Here is a 17,031-nt window from a genome sequence, read left to right as displayed (position 1 = left end):
TCAATCCATGCTAGTATGCTACCCCAATCCCTTGAGCATTAATTTTGTTTAGTAACCTTTTGTGTGGCACCTTATTGAATGTCTTCTGAAAATCCAAATAGACCACATCCACTAGTTCCCCCTTATCTATTCTACTAGTTACAACCTCAAAAAACTCTAACAGATTCGTCAAACATTATTTCCCTTTCATAAATCCGTGTTGACTCTGCCCAATCCTATTATTATTTTCTAAGTGCCCTGTTACCACGTCCTTAATAATAGGTTCTAGCATTTTCCCTATTACTGATGTCAGGCTAACTGGTCTGTAGTTCCCCATTTTCTCTCTCTCTCTCCTTTCTTAAATAGCGAAGTTACATTTGCTATCTTCCAATCCGTGGGAACCGTTCTGGAATCTATTGAATTTTGGAAGGTGACAACCAATGCATCAACTATTTCTACAGCCACGTCCTTCAAAACCCTAGGATGTAGGCCATCAAGACCAGATGATTTATTGGCTTTCAGTTCCATTAATTCCTCCAGCACTATTTTTTTACTAATACTAATTTCTTTCAGTTCCTCATTCTCGCTAGACCCTTATTTCTGGGAGGTTTTGTGCATCTTTTTCCGTGAAGACAGACACAAGTATGTGTTTAATTTCTCTGTCATTTCCTTATTCTCCATTATGATTTCTCCTATCTCAGCCTGCAAGGGACCCACATTTACTTTCGCTAATGTTTTCCTTTTTACATACCTATAGAAGCTTTTACCATCTGTTTTTGAGTCTCTCGCTAGTTTACTCTCATATTCTATTTTCCCTTTATTGGTCCTCCTTTGCTGAATTCTAAAATCCTTCCAATCCTTAGGCTTACTGCTCTTTTTGGCAACATTAGAAGCCTCTTCCTTTGATAGAAACATAGAAAAATAGGTGGAGTAGGCCATTCGTCCCTTCGAGCCTGCACCACCATTCTGTAAGATCATTGTTGATCATTCACCTCAGTGCCCCTTTCCTGCTTTCTCTCCATACCCCTTGATCCCATTAGCCGTAAGGGCCACATCTAACTCACTCTTGAATATATCTAATGAACTGGCATCAACAACTCTCTGCGGACGAGAATTCCACAGGTTAACAATTCCCTGAGTGAAGAAGTTTCCACTCATCTCAGTCCTAAATGTCTTGCCCCTTATCCTTAGACTGTCACCCCTGCTTCTTGACTCCCCCAACATCGGAAACATTCTTCCTGCATCTAACCTGTCCAGTCCCGTTAGAATTTTATATGTTTCTATGAGATCCCCTCTCATTCTTCCAAACTCTAGTGAATACAGGCCCAGTCGATCCAGTCTCTCCTCATGTGTCAGTCCTCCCATCCCGGAATCAGTTTGGTGAATCTTCGCTGCACTCCCTCAATAGCAAGAACATCCTTCCTCAGATTAGGAGACCAAAACTGAACACAATATTCCAGGTGAGGCCTCACCAAGGCCCTGTACAGCTGCAGCAAGACCTCCCTGCTCCTATTCTCAAATCCCCTAGCTATGAAGGAAACATGCTATTTGCCTTCTTCACCATCTGCTGCACCTGCATGCCAACCTTCAATGACTGATGTACCATGACACCCAGATCTCGTTGCACCTCCCCTTTTCCTAATCTGCCACCATTCAGATAATATTCTGCCTTCGTGTTTTTGCCACCAAAGTGGATAACCTTACATTTATCCACATTATACTGCATCTGCCATGCATTTTCCCATTCACCTAACCTGTCCAAGTCACCCTGCAGCCTCTTAGCATCCTCCTCACAGCTCACACCACCACCCAGCTTAGTGTCATCTGCAAACTTGGAGATATTACTCTCAATTCCTTCATCTAAATCATTAATGTATATTGTAAATAGCTGGGGTCCCAGCACTGAGCCCTGCGGCACCCAACTAGTCACTGTCTGTCATTCTGAAAAGGATCCATTTATTCTGACTCTCTGCTTCCTGTCTGCCAACCAGTTCTCTATCCACGTCAATACATTACCCCCAATACCATGTGCTTTAATTTTGCACACCAATCTCTTGTGTAGGATCTTGTCAAAAGCCTTTTGAAAATCCAAATACACCACATCCACTGGTTCTCCCTTGTCCATTCTACTAGATACATCCTCAAAAAATTCTAGAATGATTTCCCTTTCATAAATCCATGCTGACTTGGACCGATCCTGTCACTGCTTTCCAAATGCGCTGCTATTCCATCTTTAATAATTGATTCCAACATTTTCCCCACTACTGATGTCAGGCTAACCGGTCTATAATTCCCCATTTTCTCTTTCCCTCCTTTTTTAAAAAGTGGTGTTACATTAGCTACCCTCCAGTCCATAGGAACTGATCCAGAGTCGATAGATTGTTGAAAGATGATCACCAATGCATCCACTATTTCTAGGGCCACTTCCTTAAGTACTCTGGGATGCAGACTATCTGGCCCTGGGTTTTTAAAATCAGCCTTTAATACCATCAATTTCCCGAACACAATTTCCTGACCAATAAGGATTTCCTTCAATTCCTCCTTCTTGCTAGACCCTCGGTCCCCTAGTATTTCCAGAAGATTATTTGTGTCTTCCTTCGTGATCTAATACTATCTTTAACTTCTCGTTAGCCACGATTGGACTACTTTTCCTGTGGGGTTTTTGTGCCTTAAAGGAATGTATGTTTGTTGTAAATTATGTATTAATTCTTTAAATGCTAGCCATTGCTTGTCTACCGTCATACCTTTTAATGTAGTTGCCTAATCAAACTTAGCCAACTCAATCCTCATACCAAAGTAGTTTGCTTTGTTTAGATTGAAGATCCTAGTTTCAGATTTAACTAAACCACTTTCAAACTTAATATAGAATTCTATCAAATTATGGTCACTCTTCCCGAAGGATCCCTTTACTACAAAGTTATTAATTAACCCTTTCTCATTGCACAATACTAGATCTAAAATAGCCTGTTCCCTAGTTGGTTCCTCAACATACTGATCTGGAAAACCATCTTGTATACATTCCATGAATTCGTCCTCCACACTATTACTGCAAGTTTGGTTTGCCCAGTCTATATGCAGATCCATGTACCCCATGATTACTGTATTAACCTTGTTACATCGCCTCTAATGTCTTGATTTATACTCTGCCCTATATTACAACAACTGTTAGGGGGCCTATAAACAACTCCCACCAATGTTTTCTGCCCCTTGCTGTTTCTTAGCTCCACCCAAACTGATTCTATTTCTTGCTTTTCAGAGCTAAAATCCTTTCTCTATACTGTCTTTATCCCATCCTTTATTATCAGGGCTACACCTCCTCCTTTTCCCTTTTGCCTATCTCTTCTAAAAGTTAAGTATCCTGGAATATTTAGTTCCCAGTAAGTTGTAAGTAGGAAGTTATAAAGGGACATAGAGAGACTAAGTGTGTCAAAACTGTGGCAGATGGAGTTCAATGTAGGGAAATGTGAGGTCATTCACTTTGGATCTGAGCAAGACAAAACAGAATATTTTCTTACTGGTGAGAGAAGGGATTTAGATGTCCATGTATACAGGTTAATAAAAACTAGTGCACAGGTACAAAAAGGTTAATAGAATGTTGTTTTTTTACCTCAAGGGGGCTGGACTACAATGGTGGGAGGAAGTGCTGCTTCAGTTGTACAGAGCCTCGGTCAGACCCTGTCCGGAGTAACTGCGTCCAGCTCTGGGCCCCGCCCTTCAGGAAGGATAGATCGGCCTCGGAGGGGAAGCAGTGCAGGTTCACCAGAATGATACCCGGGGTTAAAAGTATGATGACAGGTTGTATAAACTTGGCTCGTGAGTTTAGAAAATTAAGAGATGAGCTGTTCAAAGTGTTAAAAATGATTGTGAGATTCAAAAAGGTCAATCGAGACGAACTATTTCCTCTGATGGGGAGAGTCCAGAACAAGGGGGTATAAGCTTAAAATTAGAGCTAGTCCATTCAGGGTTGAGGTCAGGAAGAATTTCTTCACACGAAAGGCAGTGGAAATCTGGACCTCTCTCCCTAAAAGGCTGTGGATACTGGGGAATCAATTGGAGCTTTCAAGACTGAGATGGAAAGATTTGTTGGGTAAGGGTATCAAGAGATTTGGAGCAAGGGCGAGTAAATGGAGTTAGGATACAGATCAGCCGTGGTCTAATTGAATGGCAAAATAGGCTCGAGGTGCTGAATGGCCCTCCTTTTCCTAGGTATGTATTTTCTAGCAAGAAAGAGTATTATACATTTTTCACCCTGATCCTGCTGCTAATCATCGGCCTCACTGTCATTCAGATAGCCTCCCGGATAGAATTCGACACCCAGTTCCCCAACACAGAATGGATAAATCACGGCGAGCAAGATGGATAATAGCTCCACAATTGAGGCTTACGCAGTTAATACACGAGGGGGAAAGTCAGAAAGGGAGATGGCTGGACCATGTACTGGAGAACCTTGACCCACTGGCAGCTCTTTTGGGTTTTAACCAGAAGCAACGGAGTAGTTTCATTCACTTAGCCCAAGAACTGCCTTATATATCACTAGGCAGTTAAAAAATCTTGTGTCTTCTCCATCTCTGTCGCAACTTTGGTGGGAGTTTGGTGGAAATCCCATTTCCATGCGGAGCTAGGTTTGTGCCCAGATTCCACAGGCGGAGCGTGAGCAGGGGAGGAAATGTAACCCCTTGGTGTTGTCAGCATATTCCGCCCATCTGTATTGTAGAAAATCTCCGTCTCGCCCAGAATCAGCCAGATCAACTGGTGCCCAATCCCTGCCACACACAGTCCCCACTGCTTTCCGAACACTCACTATGTCCGTTCTGCAAAAGGTTTTATCATTTCGTGCTCTCTTAATTCAAAATCACTTCATTCAAATTACCTGATAATTCCATTTGTTTGGCATTATATTCTCTCGGTTATTAATTCGGCATCATCCAAGTTATTGCAAAATGTGATTTATTTTTAGTGCAAACAATGACTGAGTTGGCAGGAGTAGACTCCGCCTCAACACCAAATGCTTTAGATTATTTCAATGATGAAATGTCTGCACCGAAAAGATAATTAAGTGTGACCTAGAGAGGTCCAGCTCTTGAACCCGCTCCGGATTCCACACTGAGTGCAGCACAAATCAAATAGTTCAACGGGAATGTGAGGCAGGTTACTTACTTTGACTGACCTCTCGTTCCTAATCTTCTTGTCGTTAGTTGTGGAAATTGCTGCCGAATTATCTGAACAAAGAAAGAAAAGTCCATCAGAAAGGGTTTAATTTGGTGTCCTTCTTCAGACTTGCTGTTGGGACCCGAGATATATTTAAAGTTTGTTAATAAAACGTGCATTAATGTTTAGCGATATTTTGAGAAACTATGTTTTTTTCAAGAAGAGAAACATCTGCATTAAAAATCCGTTTTCTGCATACGCTTTCCATGATAAATTCCTCAGTCCACATTTGTAATGAAAACTCTCCATGTAAACATGTCACGCTGTAATTACAGTCGCCCACCAGTGATGGCGCAGCAACACCCACACTGGCAGGAGGGGCTCATTGCAGCTTGACATGTTGACAGAGACACTTTCCATTATAAATATAAACATGGGAATTTAGAATAGAAATAAAAAAAAATAAGGCCAAAATTTCTGACTTTAATATAGGGATGGAATCACCACGCGTGCGCTCTGGTCCTCGAATTCCATTTCCCCCCCCGTAGACTACATTTTGTTTGGATTCCCCGTGTGCAATTCCCTGTGAGATCGACTCATATTTAAAGAAAGACAGTTATATGGCGCCTTTCACGATCACTTTACAGCCAATGAACTACATTTTGAGTGCAGTCACTGTTGTAACGTAGGAAACGTGGCAGCCAATTTGTGCACAGCAAGCTCCCACAAACAGCAATGTGATAATGACCAGATAATCTGTTTTTTTAATGATGTTGATTGAGTGATAAATATTGGCCAGGACACCGGGGATAACTCCCCTGCTCTTCTTTGAAACAGTGCCGTGGGATCTTTTATATTCACTTGAGGGGGCAGACGGGGCCTCGGTTTAACATCTCATCCAAAAGACAGCACCTCTGGCAGTTCAGCGCTCCCTCAGCACTGCACTGGGAGTGTCAGCCTGCATTGTATGCTCAAGTCTCTGGAGTGGGACTTGATGCCACAACCCTCTGACTCACAGGCGAGAGACAGCTACCCATTGAGCCATGGCTGACATACAATAAACAGATTCTGACCTGTGGATGCCTCAGAGTGTGTCCATCACAAACTGTGACCCACTTTGGCCAGTGACAAAGAGTCCACACTGTACACAGTAACTTGTCCACTCTCCCCACTGATGCTGTCTGACCTGCAAACTGTTTTCAGCACCATCTGTCCTGATTTCAGATTTTCAGCATCTATCCAGCTTTATATTTTTCTGTCGCTCTCTGTATTTTGGGGTGTAAGGAAGTTTCCCATTCTAACAGTGGAAAAGCTGGACTGAAGTCTACAAATCTTCCAGTAAATACATGCTGACAGATTAAAAGGGATGTTGCTTATTTGCATATCTTCCACAAGTAACTTATTCCAGGAATAATTTCACTTATGTAAATTTATGTAAATGTTCAGCCATCCTGGTGTAACAAAGGCTGGAAATGATATTGTGCGCGAGAGAGAGACACCATTTACAGGGCAATGTAATGAAAGCCTTGGGAGTCAGTGAAGCAGATTCGCTGGGAAATGGTGTGCGTGAAAATGTTCCCTTGTGAAAACTGGGTTTGCTCAGAACTGGCAGAGCGTCTCGTTTTAATTTCATTGCTAAAAGTTTCGCAAACAGGAGCCGGTAGTTTGAAAGTTGCTGGAGTTTGCCCGGCTGTGTGATAAATGAGCAGACACAGAGACAGCCCTTGCTTTTTGTACGAATTCAATGAAGCTTGGCTAAAGGACACCCCTGCTGTTCCAGCTACTGATCTAACATTCCAGAACATCACTGCTTTCCACTGCCTCTTTAATTGCACATTAATCCCTCCCCCTATCCTTTAAGATCCACATGTATGGTCTTAGTGAACTTCCCAAGGCTGTGGGAAAACACAACCTACACTGGCCAACTCCCTCAGACAAAGAACTTTCTCTCACGTCCAACATCCCTGGATTCTGGTTACCAATCCTTCTTGAAGGGCTTAAATTGTAAATTGTACTCAGTACCCGACATAACTGTCTGCACAGGGCCAGTAATCCAGCAGAATTCTCTCAAAGCCATTCTAAAGTCAGAAACGAGCCGAGTCCTGATGTTTTAGTCAGTGCGATGCGCAGCAGGTGGATGGTGAGAAGGTGGGGGTATTTTGAGATGTTAGTCATCGGGGACCAGCTCTGGGACCGAGTGAGGGCAGGGATGTAGCAGGTGGGGTGGACAGACTGAAAACAACTGCATAAACACCACCCGAAAATCATCCATTTCACTTTATATTTTGGGATCGTCATTTTTTTTTTGTAATTTGTGTCCCTCTGAAATGAATGTAATTTAACCCTTTCAGTGCTAAAGAGGCAACTACTTCTTGTTGATTTAGAATGTTTGAAAAGTCAGAAGAATAAAACCTGCCTTCAACATACTTCTTACAAAAGTTGTGGTTACCATAACAATTTGGTTTGAACATCAAGCCCCATCAGGCAGAGAAACAGAGAGAGAGAGACAGCGAGAGAGAGAGAGAGAGAGAGCGAGCGACAGCGAGCGAAATAGAAAATCAAAGAGAGAGCGAGAGAGGGAGACAGAGAGAGCGAGAGAGCGAGAGAGGGAGAGAGGGAGAGATTGAGAGAGAGACTCAGAGATAGAAACTATGGGGGGGTCGGGGGGTGAACAGGGACCGAGACAGAGTCAGCGGTAGAGGCGGCAATCTGGCCAAATCCCCATTGGTGGGGGAGGGGACCGAGTTAATTCTTGCTTTGAAATGCTTCACATTTTATTAACCTTACTCCGAATCCAGCAATATATTTAAAAATACTGCTAGGATATTATCGAAAAGTTGGTCTATTCGAAGGATTTCCTGGTTACATTGAACATTTTACAGAGATTGTTTTAGTATATTGGAACATTCCACAGTAACAGATTGAATCTTAATCTTCAGAATCAGACAAGGAGAAACGAGCTTTCAGAAAGCAACTCACTCCCCACCCATTACTGCCCCAGCTCTTCCCCCCCAAACCCCCCCAGTGCACTCCCCCATATTCCCCAGCTCACTCACCCCCATACACCCCCAACTCACTCACCCCCCATACACCCCCAACTCACTCACCCCCCATACACCCCCAACTCACTCACCCCCCATACACCCCCAACTCACTCACCCCCCATACACCCCCAGCTCACTCACCCCCCCATACACCCCCAGCTCACTCACCCCCCATACACCCCCAGCTCACTCACCCCCCATACACCCCCAGCTCACTCACCCCCCATACACCCCCAACTCACTCACCCTCCATACACCCCCAACTCACTCACCCCCCATACACCCCCAACTCACTCACCCTCCATACACCCCCAGCTCACTCACCCCCCATACACCCCCAACTCACTCACCCCCCATACACCCCCAACTCACTCACCCTCCATACACACCCCAGCTCACTAACCCCCCATACACACCCCAGCTGACTACCCCACCATACACCCCCAGCTCACTCCACCCCCGTACACACCCCAGCTCACTAACCCCCCCCGTACACACGCCAGCTCACTAACCCCCCCATACACACCCCAGCTCACTCTTTCCCCCCCATAGCCCCACACAGCTCACTTACCCCATACTCCCTCCAGCATCCCCCCCAGCTCAGTCCCACCCCCGCCATACGCATCCCAGCTCACTACCCCCCCCTCCCATACACACCCCAGCTCACTCCCCCACCCACGCACCCTAGCTCACTGCCCCCCCCCACACACCCTAGCTCACTGCCCCCCTCCCACACACCCTAGCTCACTCCCCCCGCCCCCCCACACACCCTAGCTCACTCCCCCCGCCCCCCCACACACCCTAGCTCACTCTCCCCACACCCCCATACGCCCCCAGCTCACTCCACCCCCTTACCCCCTCCCACCTCCAGGACCCTCCCAGCTCAATCCTCCCCCATACACACCCCAAGTTCACTGCCCCCCCATACACACCCCTGCTCAGCCCCCCCCACCCCCCCATACACACCCCAAGTTCACTGCCCCCCCATACACACCCCTGTTCAGCCCCCCCACCCCCCCCATACACACCCCAGCTCACTGCCTCCCCATACACACCCCAGCTCCTCCCCGTACCCCCTACCACCTCCCGTACCTCCCCGGCTCACTTCCCCTGTACCCCTCCAGCTCATTCCCCCCCCACCCCGCAGCTCATTCCCCCGTACCCTCCCCAGCTCACTCCCCCATTGCTGACCCAGCTCACTCCCCTACTGTACGCCCCCAGCTCATTCCCACCCCCTCCCCCGCCGCAGCTCACCCCGCCCCCACATACCCTTCCAAGCTCACGCCCCCATTGCTGACCCAACTCACTCCCCCCGTATTGCCCCCCCCCGCAGCTCACTCCACCAGTTCACTCCTCCCCCCGCACCCCCCCCAGCTGACTCCCACCTGTACCCCCATACACACCCCAGCTCACTCCCCCCCCGTACACACCCCAGCTCACTCCACTACCCCCCCATACCCACTCCCCCAGCAACCCACTCGTCAGCTCACTCCCCCACCCCCCCCATACACACCCCAGCTCACTCCCTCTACGTACACACCCCAGCTCACTACCCCCCCATAACCCCCTCCCCAGCTCACTCTCCCCTCCCCCCCCAGCTCACTCCCTCTCCCCCCACCACAGCTCACTTCCTCCCTCCCCACCGCCAACTCACTCCCTCCTCCCCCCCCACAGCTCACTCCCTCCTCCCCCCCCCACAGCTCACTCCCTCCTCCCCCCCCCACAGCTCACTCCCTCCTCCCCCCTCCCACAGCTCACTCCCTCCTCCCCCCTCCCACAGCTCACTCCCTCCTCCCCCCCCCCACAGCTCACTCCCTCCTCCCCCCCCCCACAGCTCACTCCCTCCTCCCCCCCCCCACAGCTCACTCACTCCTCCCCCCCCCCACAGCTCACTCCCTCCTCCCCCCCCCACAGCTCACTCCCTCCTCCCTCTCCCACAGCTCACTCCCTCCTCCCTCCCCCACAGCTCACTCCCTCCTGTCCCCCCCCAGCTCACTCCCTCCTGTCCCCCCAGCTCAATCCTTCCTCCCACTGTCCCCCCAGCTCAATCCCTGCTCCCCCCTGCGCCCACAGCTCACTCCCTCCTCCCCCCCCACAGCTCACTCCCTCCTCCCCCCCCCACAGCTCACTCCCTCCTCCCCCCACCACAGCTCACTCCCTCCTCCCCCCACCACAGCTCACTCTCTCTCCCCCACCCCCAGCTCATTCTCTGCCCCCCCACCCCCAGCTCATTCTCTCCCCCCCAACCCCAGCTCATTCCCTCCCCCCCACCCCCAGCTCACTCCCTCCTCCCCGCCCCCCCCAGCTCATTCTCTCCCCCCGCCCCTGCACAGCTCACTCACTCCACATATGCGCCCCCCCACCCCCACCCACAGCTCACACTCCTCTCCCCCCCCCCAGCCCCTCACCTTTCCAAAGCTGGCAGCATTGACAGGCTGCGTGTCATTCTTCTCACAGAAATCGAGGTAGTGCATGTACAGGGCACTGCGGGGGATGCACACTCCTTCTGCAATCTCATAGTTCTCCTCAAGCCTAAATGGGATATAAATCAGATTAACAATTTATTCCAAGCAATCTTCCCCCAGAAACAGTAAACAGACAGATCAGGAAAACATGAATCCTGGGCTTCACTGACTGTCTGTGTCAATGCTCAGAAACACCACCATTATATGGTTATACTTTCAGATCCAGTTCTGAAATCTCTGATTAAAGATCATTACTGGCACCGTTACTAAGTAGAATGCTCAGCTTAAAGCAAGGCATGACTCTCAGAGTCCAAGCTCATTATCGCAGCCTGTTTAGAGTCCAAGGAAAGGGCAGCAGCCTTTTATAATAAAGCCACAATGAATGAATGGTCGTTACAGCACCACGGACATAGCTTCTGTAATTGCGGTTCGGTTAATGATGGAAGGGAAAGAGAGGAGAGGGTGTGGAGAGAGAGAAGGGGAGAGTGGAGGAAGAGGACCTTGAAGGGAGCAAGAGGAAGGGAAAAGGTGAAGGGAGAGAAAGAAGGCTGGACCTCCTTCATTGATAAATTCACTTGAACTCACCACTGCAGGGTGGCTGGTGTGGAGTGAGGTTTCGAAGCTCGGTTGTTTTCCTTCTCTTCATCTGTTAATAGAGAAACAAATAAAAGTGAGTGTCCTAATGCGTGCGGTGAGCTGGCACGTTACACCAACCAGTAAAGCTCAGACACTTCTCTTTTATTTATTCACTCTCTTGATACGGGTGTCGCTGGCAAGGCCAGCATTTATTGACCATCCCAGGTGGTGGTGAGCCGCCTTCTTGAACCGCTGCAGTCCGTGTGGTGAAGGTGCTCCCACAGTGCTGTTAGGGAGGGAGTTCCAGGATTGTGACCCAGCGACAATGAAGGAACGGCCGATATATTTCCAAGTCAGGATGGCGTGTGAATTGGAGGGGGAACGTGGAGGTGGTGGTGTTCCCATGCACCTGCTGCCCTTGTCCTTCTAGGTGGTAGAGCTCGCGGGTTTGGGAGGTGCTGCCGAAGAAGCCTTGGTGAGTTGCTGCAGTGCATCCTGTAGATGGTACACACTGCAGCCACGGTACGTCAGTATTTCATTTAGACAGACTCCTGATGCCCTTGAACTCTGCCCCATCTGGGGGTCTCTATTCGAGTTCCCTCCCCATTAAAAGCCCCCCGGTACTCACGTTCCTCGCCGATGGACACATTTCCCAGGGAGGTGTGGTTTGCAAACCGTTTGCTTTCACTCTCATTGAGGCATCTTTCAATCCAACTCTCTGCAAAATAAAAACTCCTCCATTTATACCATTGTTCCAGCTGAAAGAGTTGTTTTAAAAGGTCAGTTTAATCGTTTGCATTGGATATCTGATGTTAAATCATTTTCCCAATAAAATCAGAGGGGATTTTAGAGATAGCAATTCTGTTTATCCTGCTCAAATTTTCAACTCATATTCTCAGTGCCCCGAGACAGGGGTCATAGCCAATGAGAGAGGGTGGGTCATTGACCCTCGGTAAAAGGGGTCACAGCTCCCTCCCCCCACCCCGCCATGGGACAGGGGTCGCAGCCCCCCAGCCAGAGGCAGCTAGCTGTCGTCACATTACCACCACTTTCGGATGAGACGTTAAACCAATGCCCTCTCAGGTGGATGTAAAAGATCCCATTACACTATTTCGAAGAAGAGCAGGGGAGTTATCACCAGTGTCCTGGCCAATATTTATCCCTCAATCAACATAACAAAAACAGATTATCTGGTCATTATCACATTGCTGTTTGTGGGAGCTTGCTGTACACAAATTGACTGCCACGTATCCCACATTACAACAGTGACTGCACTCCAAAAGTACTTCATTGGCTGTAAAGCGCTTTGGGACATCCAGTGGTCGTGAAAGGTGTTATAGAAATGTCTTTCTTTTCTTTTTCACATGGATGTGAGTCAGCTTCAGATGACCCACCAGCACAGGCTGTATAACTGTGATCAGCTTCAAATCTGACTTCCAAAGACTTGCCCCTGAGCCGAACGAGAGTCGGGTCACCGTTTAAAAATCTTCATGGGGCTTATTGGGAACTTAATAAATGCAGTCTGGATTATTGTTAAATGGGGGAAGGGGCTGTTCCCATCCCATAATCATTAAAAATGCACCTGCAAGGCTCTGTCAGGTGCAGCTAGCAGTATAACTTGTATCTGCACAGAGCATATGCAGCAGAGAAAAACTCCTGTGTCCAATTGGACCGGTTCCTGGGAGAAGTTTACTTCTGGCCATCTGTCCCACCAACAGAGCCCTGCACTGTCCCAGCGTGCTGAAGCTGTCTCTGTGATGTTAAACCTTGGCCAGCGCCTGCCCGGAGTTTGGCCTGGGTTGTCTGGGAGTCTGGGTCTGGGAGCGGTCTGTGTCTGGATGTCTGGGTGCGCTGTGTCTGGGGTTCTGTGTCGGGGTGTCTGTGTCGGGGTCCCTGGGGGTGCTGTGTCTGTGGTGTCTGGTGGAGGAGGTCTGTGTCTGGATGCGCTGTGTCTGTGGGGGGGGGGGGGGGGGTCTGTGTCTGGGAGTCTGGTGTTCAGTGAGGTCCCTATTCCCTGTCCCGTTCTCTAGGTTCAATGATCACTCACCCTGCACTCCCACTCTTGGCCCAATGGAAACTGATCATAAATATTTTGCCTTTTTCCCAAATCTGTTCCGAGTCCAGGCCGAGTGGTAACCAAGGCAGCACTGCGGTGTTGGTAACCCTGGGCAACGTGTCCCTGGATACGGCGGGATACTTTCCCACTTCCTCGTGGCACATTTGGGTCCGATTGAATTCCCAGATCCCAAGGTGCCAGACCAGAAATCCGTGTCGGGAGCAAATTCCACCTCCTGCTCCGCGCCCGGGACAATAGTTTGCTGAACTTTGGGAAGAACACAGGCGAAACTGAAAGTTGGGGGAACCGCAGTGAACTTTAACTTTGTGAGCGGGGAAAGTTAGAGACATTTACAATTTCTAACACTGCGGGAAAGCGGGAGAATTCTTCATTTCTCCCCAATTAGCGCCTTAATTCCAGGAATTGATGGGTTTAGAAGGAAGTCTGTGTCCTGTTTCTAGAATATTTTATAATCCACAACACTGGGATAACAGGACTGGAAGATACTCTGATGTAAATTAAAATTAAAATACCAAACATAACTCTTTAGGTGGAGTTAAAATGTAACGTAGAAATGTAAATGTAGTAAGAATTGGCTCCCAGGCAAAGTTCGGATTGAGTTTAGTTTCATCGCCCGCTGATGACCCAGGATTGGGATTAACTTCACTCTGATGGGACTTCATTGCCCGAATTTCGATGAAACGGTTGAATTTGTTTGACAGAATCAAGGGGCGGGAGAAAGGGCCTCCCAGACCATTCACTGGGATTGAATTCCATCAGTCTGCCCAAGAATCGGGTTCCAATCGGTGCAAAGGCCGAGTGAGTGTCGCCTCTGGTTTATCGACACACGGAGAACGGGAGCTGCAGGATCAGTCTGGGACAAGTGCAAAGTGCTCCAGGTCCTGGGGAACCCGAGGGAAAATGTTCCAAACTCAGAGGAAAGTCCCAAGTCCGGATGCGGGACCACGGGCCGCAGGGAGAGTTCATTTCAGCAAAGTTGAGAAACTTTCATCCGCCCTGTGTCTGGAGTTTGTTATTCCCGGCGATGAGATTTTTTAAAAAAACACCCAAAATGCGATGAAGATTGGCGGTTTGATTCACAAAAATTCCACAACTCGAGCCGGTCCCCGTCACACTAAACCCGGCCACAGACTCGCTTCATTCCTGGGCTTTGAAAAGGCCAAACATGGGCTGAAAAACTGATTTGGGGTATTATACAATGACAACGCAAAGTCCCAGAGCGATCATCCAGATCTGTGATCTGCGGGTTTAAAATCCTCTTCAATTAATTGTTCCAATAATGTGCCATATTTCACTTTTTTAAAGTTAATTGTGAAGATTCATTTATTTGGTGAATGACCTGAAACTAAATGATTTATTTAATGCATCAGTCCTGAAATTAAAGTAGTTATTTGGAAAATTCCTCCTGAAATTAAAGCATTATTTGAAGAATTACTCCTGCACCCAATATATTTCTGTGGGGATTATTCCTAGAACCAGGAGTTTCTGGTCTGTGATGCAGTGTATTTACTTAAGTATTACTCCTGAAATTAAAGAGTTTATTTGGAGAATTACTCCTGAAATGAATAGATTCACTCCTGAATGCGACGTGTGAAGGGAGCGGCTCGTTGTGGACATTGGTTGCAGATTCCCAGGAACAGATCCCTGGAAAGAATCGCTTCACTTCAATTCAATTCAAACTTGGGGAAATTTGCAGCGATCGAAAACATCAGACCGCCATCCTCACACAAACTCGCGGACTGGAAAACAATTGATAAACTTTATAAAGTCCCGGCTGGCGGTGTGAAGCCCCAGTGACTGGGCCGGACACAGGGTCAGAGCCAGCCTCACTCTCACTCTCTGGCGGTGTCCAGAGGATTGGGGAAAGGGGCAGACACAGAGTGAGAGCCCTTTGCACCATGACTGGACAGCGAAAGTCCAGCAAGTTTGAGACACACATTTTGCCGAGTTCTCGCTATTTGACTTTAACAAAAAAAAATCAATCTCAAAAATGTGCTGGAAGCCTTCTGAGCGAAGAAAACACACCCTGCAGTCAAAAGCTGAACGTGTCTTACTTTGGAACCAATTGGAATGTATAATTTCTAATTCAACACGTCCCCTGGCAACTGGAACACAACAAAGTGGGAAATGTTCGAGTAATGGGGGTTAATGTGAAGACATTCTCTGACTGTTAATAGATTTGTGCGGTTCACCCGGGGATGGTGCTCCTTACAACAGAAGATATTTGATAAAGGGATTCAAAATTATGAAGGGTTTTGATAGACTGAATAAGGAGGAACGGTTTCCCGTGACTGGAGGGTCAGGAAGCAGAGGACACAGATTTAAGAACATTGGCAAAAGAACCAGAGGGAGATGAGAAGAACTCGTTTTTTTTTATATACACAGCGAGTTGCTGTGATCTGGAACACGCTGCCTGAAAGGCGGTGGGAGCAGATTCAATAGTGACTTTCAAAAGGGAACTGGATAAATACAGTGAGGGGAAATATTTGGCGCCTATGGGGAAAGAGTAGGGAGGAGTGGGACTAATTGGATCGCTCTTTCACAGAGCCGGCACAGGCAGGGTGGGCCGAATGGCCTCCTCCTGTGCTGTATGATGACCAGACCCACTGCAATAACATCCTCAGAGCAACTGGAACCTGCGCCGAATTCAAACCAGGGATAAAGTCACCCGAAGTAGCATCACTGGAACACTGGCGGCCTGGAGTCTGCAGCATTCAGCTCAAAGCCCGCTTCTCCAAGAAAATCCACCCCCCAAAAAACCCAAACCGGGCTCCCCACCTCCCTCGGAGCAGCGACCCGAATCGTGATGCAGGAGCGATTGGGCGCTGGATTCCCAACTCAGCGTGCAAGGTGGGCCTCCTCTGGCCCCAGCAGCACCCAACATCAGCATGGAGAGGGGGCTCAGTGGCCAGACACTAGCACCTTGTACAACAGTAATACAGCACCAGACTACAGCAACAACACAGAGCAACAGGGGAAAGAACTCGCAGGAACAACTCCCTCCCCTTTGCCAATATTACCCTCTGTAAACAGGGATGCCTTGCACCGACTTGGCCACACTTTCTTTCGAATAACTGCGGCGGGGAGCTTGAATGCTGCAGGCGGCGCCCGCTTTTATCTCAATTCTTCCTGAAGTTGTTCCCGTTGCCCAAAGAAGCACCAACCTGTGGAATCCATGTCGGAATCTTCCAATAGCTCGCAGTGCATGCTCATTTCAACTCATGGAGCCCTCCTCCAGCTCCTGGGCTCCAGCTCAGGCTCTCCCTCTCCCTCTCCCTGATACCTCGCTATAATCTGGCCGAACCAGAGCCGTCACAATGTTTGCTGATGTTCCCTGGGAAAAGGCATCATTTTATAGGAGTGTTGATGGGAGCTGTGTCATTGATAGGCCGGCAGCCTGATGAATGGCAGCTCGTCAGTTGCCCAGTGTGGCTGGGCGCTCTGTGGTCCATTGTGATGGGATTTTGAATAAGAAAAGGTTAAAAAAAAAGGGGGCTTAGATATACGCAGCTTCGCATTGCGTCCTCCCCTTTCCATTATACCAGAGCAACTTTCTTTCTCTCTGCTTTAAACTCCCGGAGCTGCTCTCGCCGGCTCATTATGGGGTCTTAATGAAAATTGGCCGGGTTCTCAATACAGTTAAATGCTAATCGCGTTTATTGGCGCTCAGTGCGTTCCTGGCCAGTTCCCTCTCTCTCGGTCCAGAGGACCAGGGCTGCATCTTTCGCTCTGCGACCTGTTG

At 48.3% G+C, this 17,031-nt stretch overlaps 1 protein-coding gene across 1 annotated transcript in view; it reads right to left on the bottom strand.

Annotated features, from left to right (window-relative positions):
* Nucleotides 1-16,502, bottom strand: part of rfx4 (regulatory factor X, 4) — a 92,663-nt gene extending 76,161 nt beyond the window's left edge. Inside the window, exons 1-5 of the mRNA XM_070901509.1 lie at nt 16,454-16,502; nt 11,841-11,930; nt 11,222-11,282; nt 10,580-10,703; nt 5,137-5,198 (exon numbers count right to left, since the gene is read on the bottom strand). Of these exons, the coding sequence (XP_070757610.1) occupies nt 5,137-5,198; nt 10,580-10,703; nt 11,222-11,282; nt 11,841-11,930; nt 16,454-16,502 (386 nt within the window). The remainder of the gene's footprint in view (nt 1-5,136; nt 5,199-10,579; nt 10,704-11,221; nt 11,283-11,840; nt 11,931-16,453) is intronic.
* Between the last annotated feature and the right edge of the window lie 529 nt (nt 16,503-17,031).

The sequence above is a fragment of the Pristiophorus japonicus genome, chromosome 15 (assembly GCF_044704955.1).
Source record: "Pristiophorus japonicus isolate sPriJap1 chromosome 15, sPriJap1.hap1, whole genome shotgun sequence".
NCBI lineage: Eukaryota > Metazoa > Chordata > Chondrichthyes > Pristiophoridae > Pristiophorus > Pristiophorus japonicus.
The sequence above is the reverse complement of the archived record's forward strand: the minus strand, read 5'-3'. Positions and strand labels throughout refer to the sequence as shown.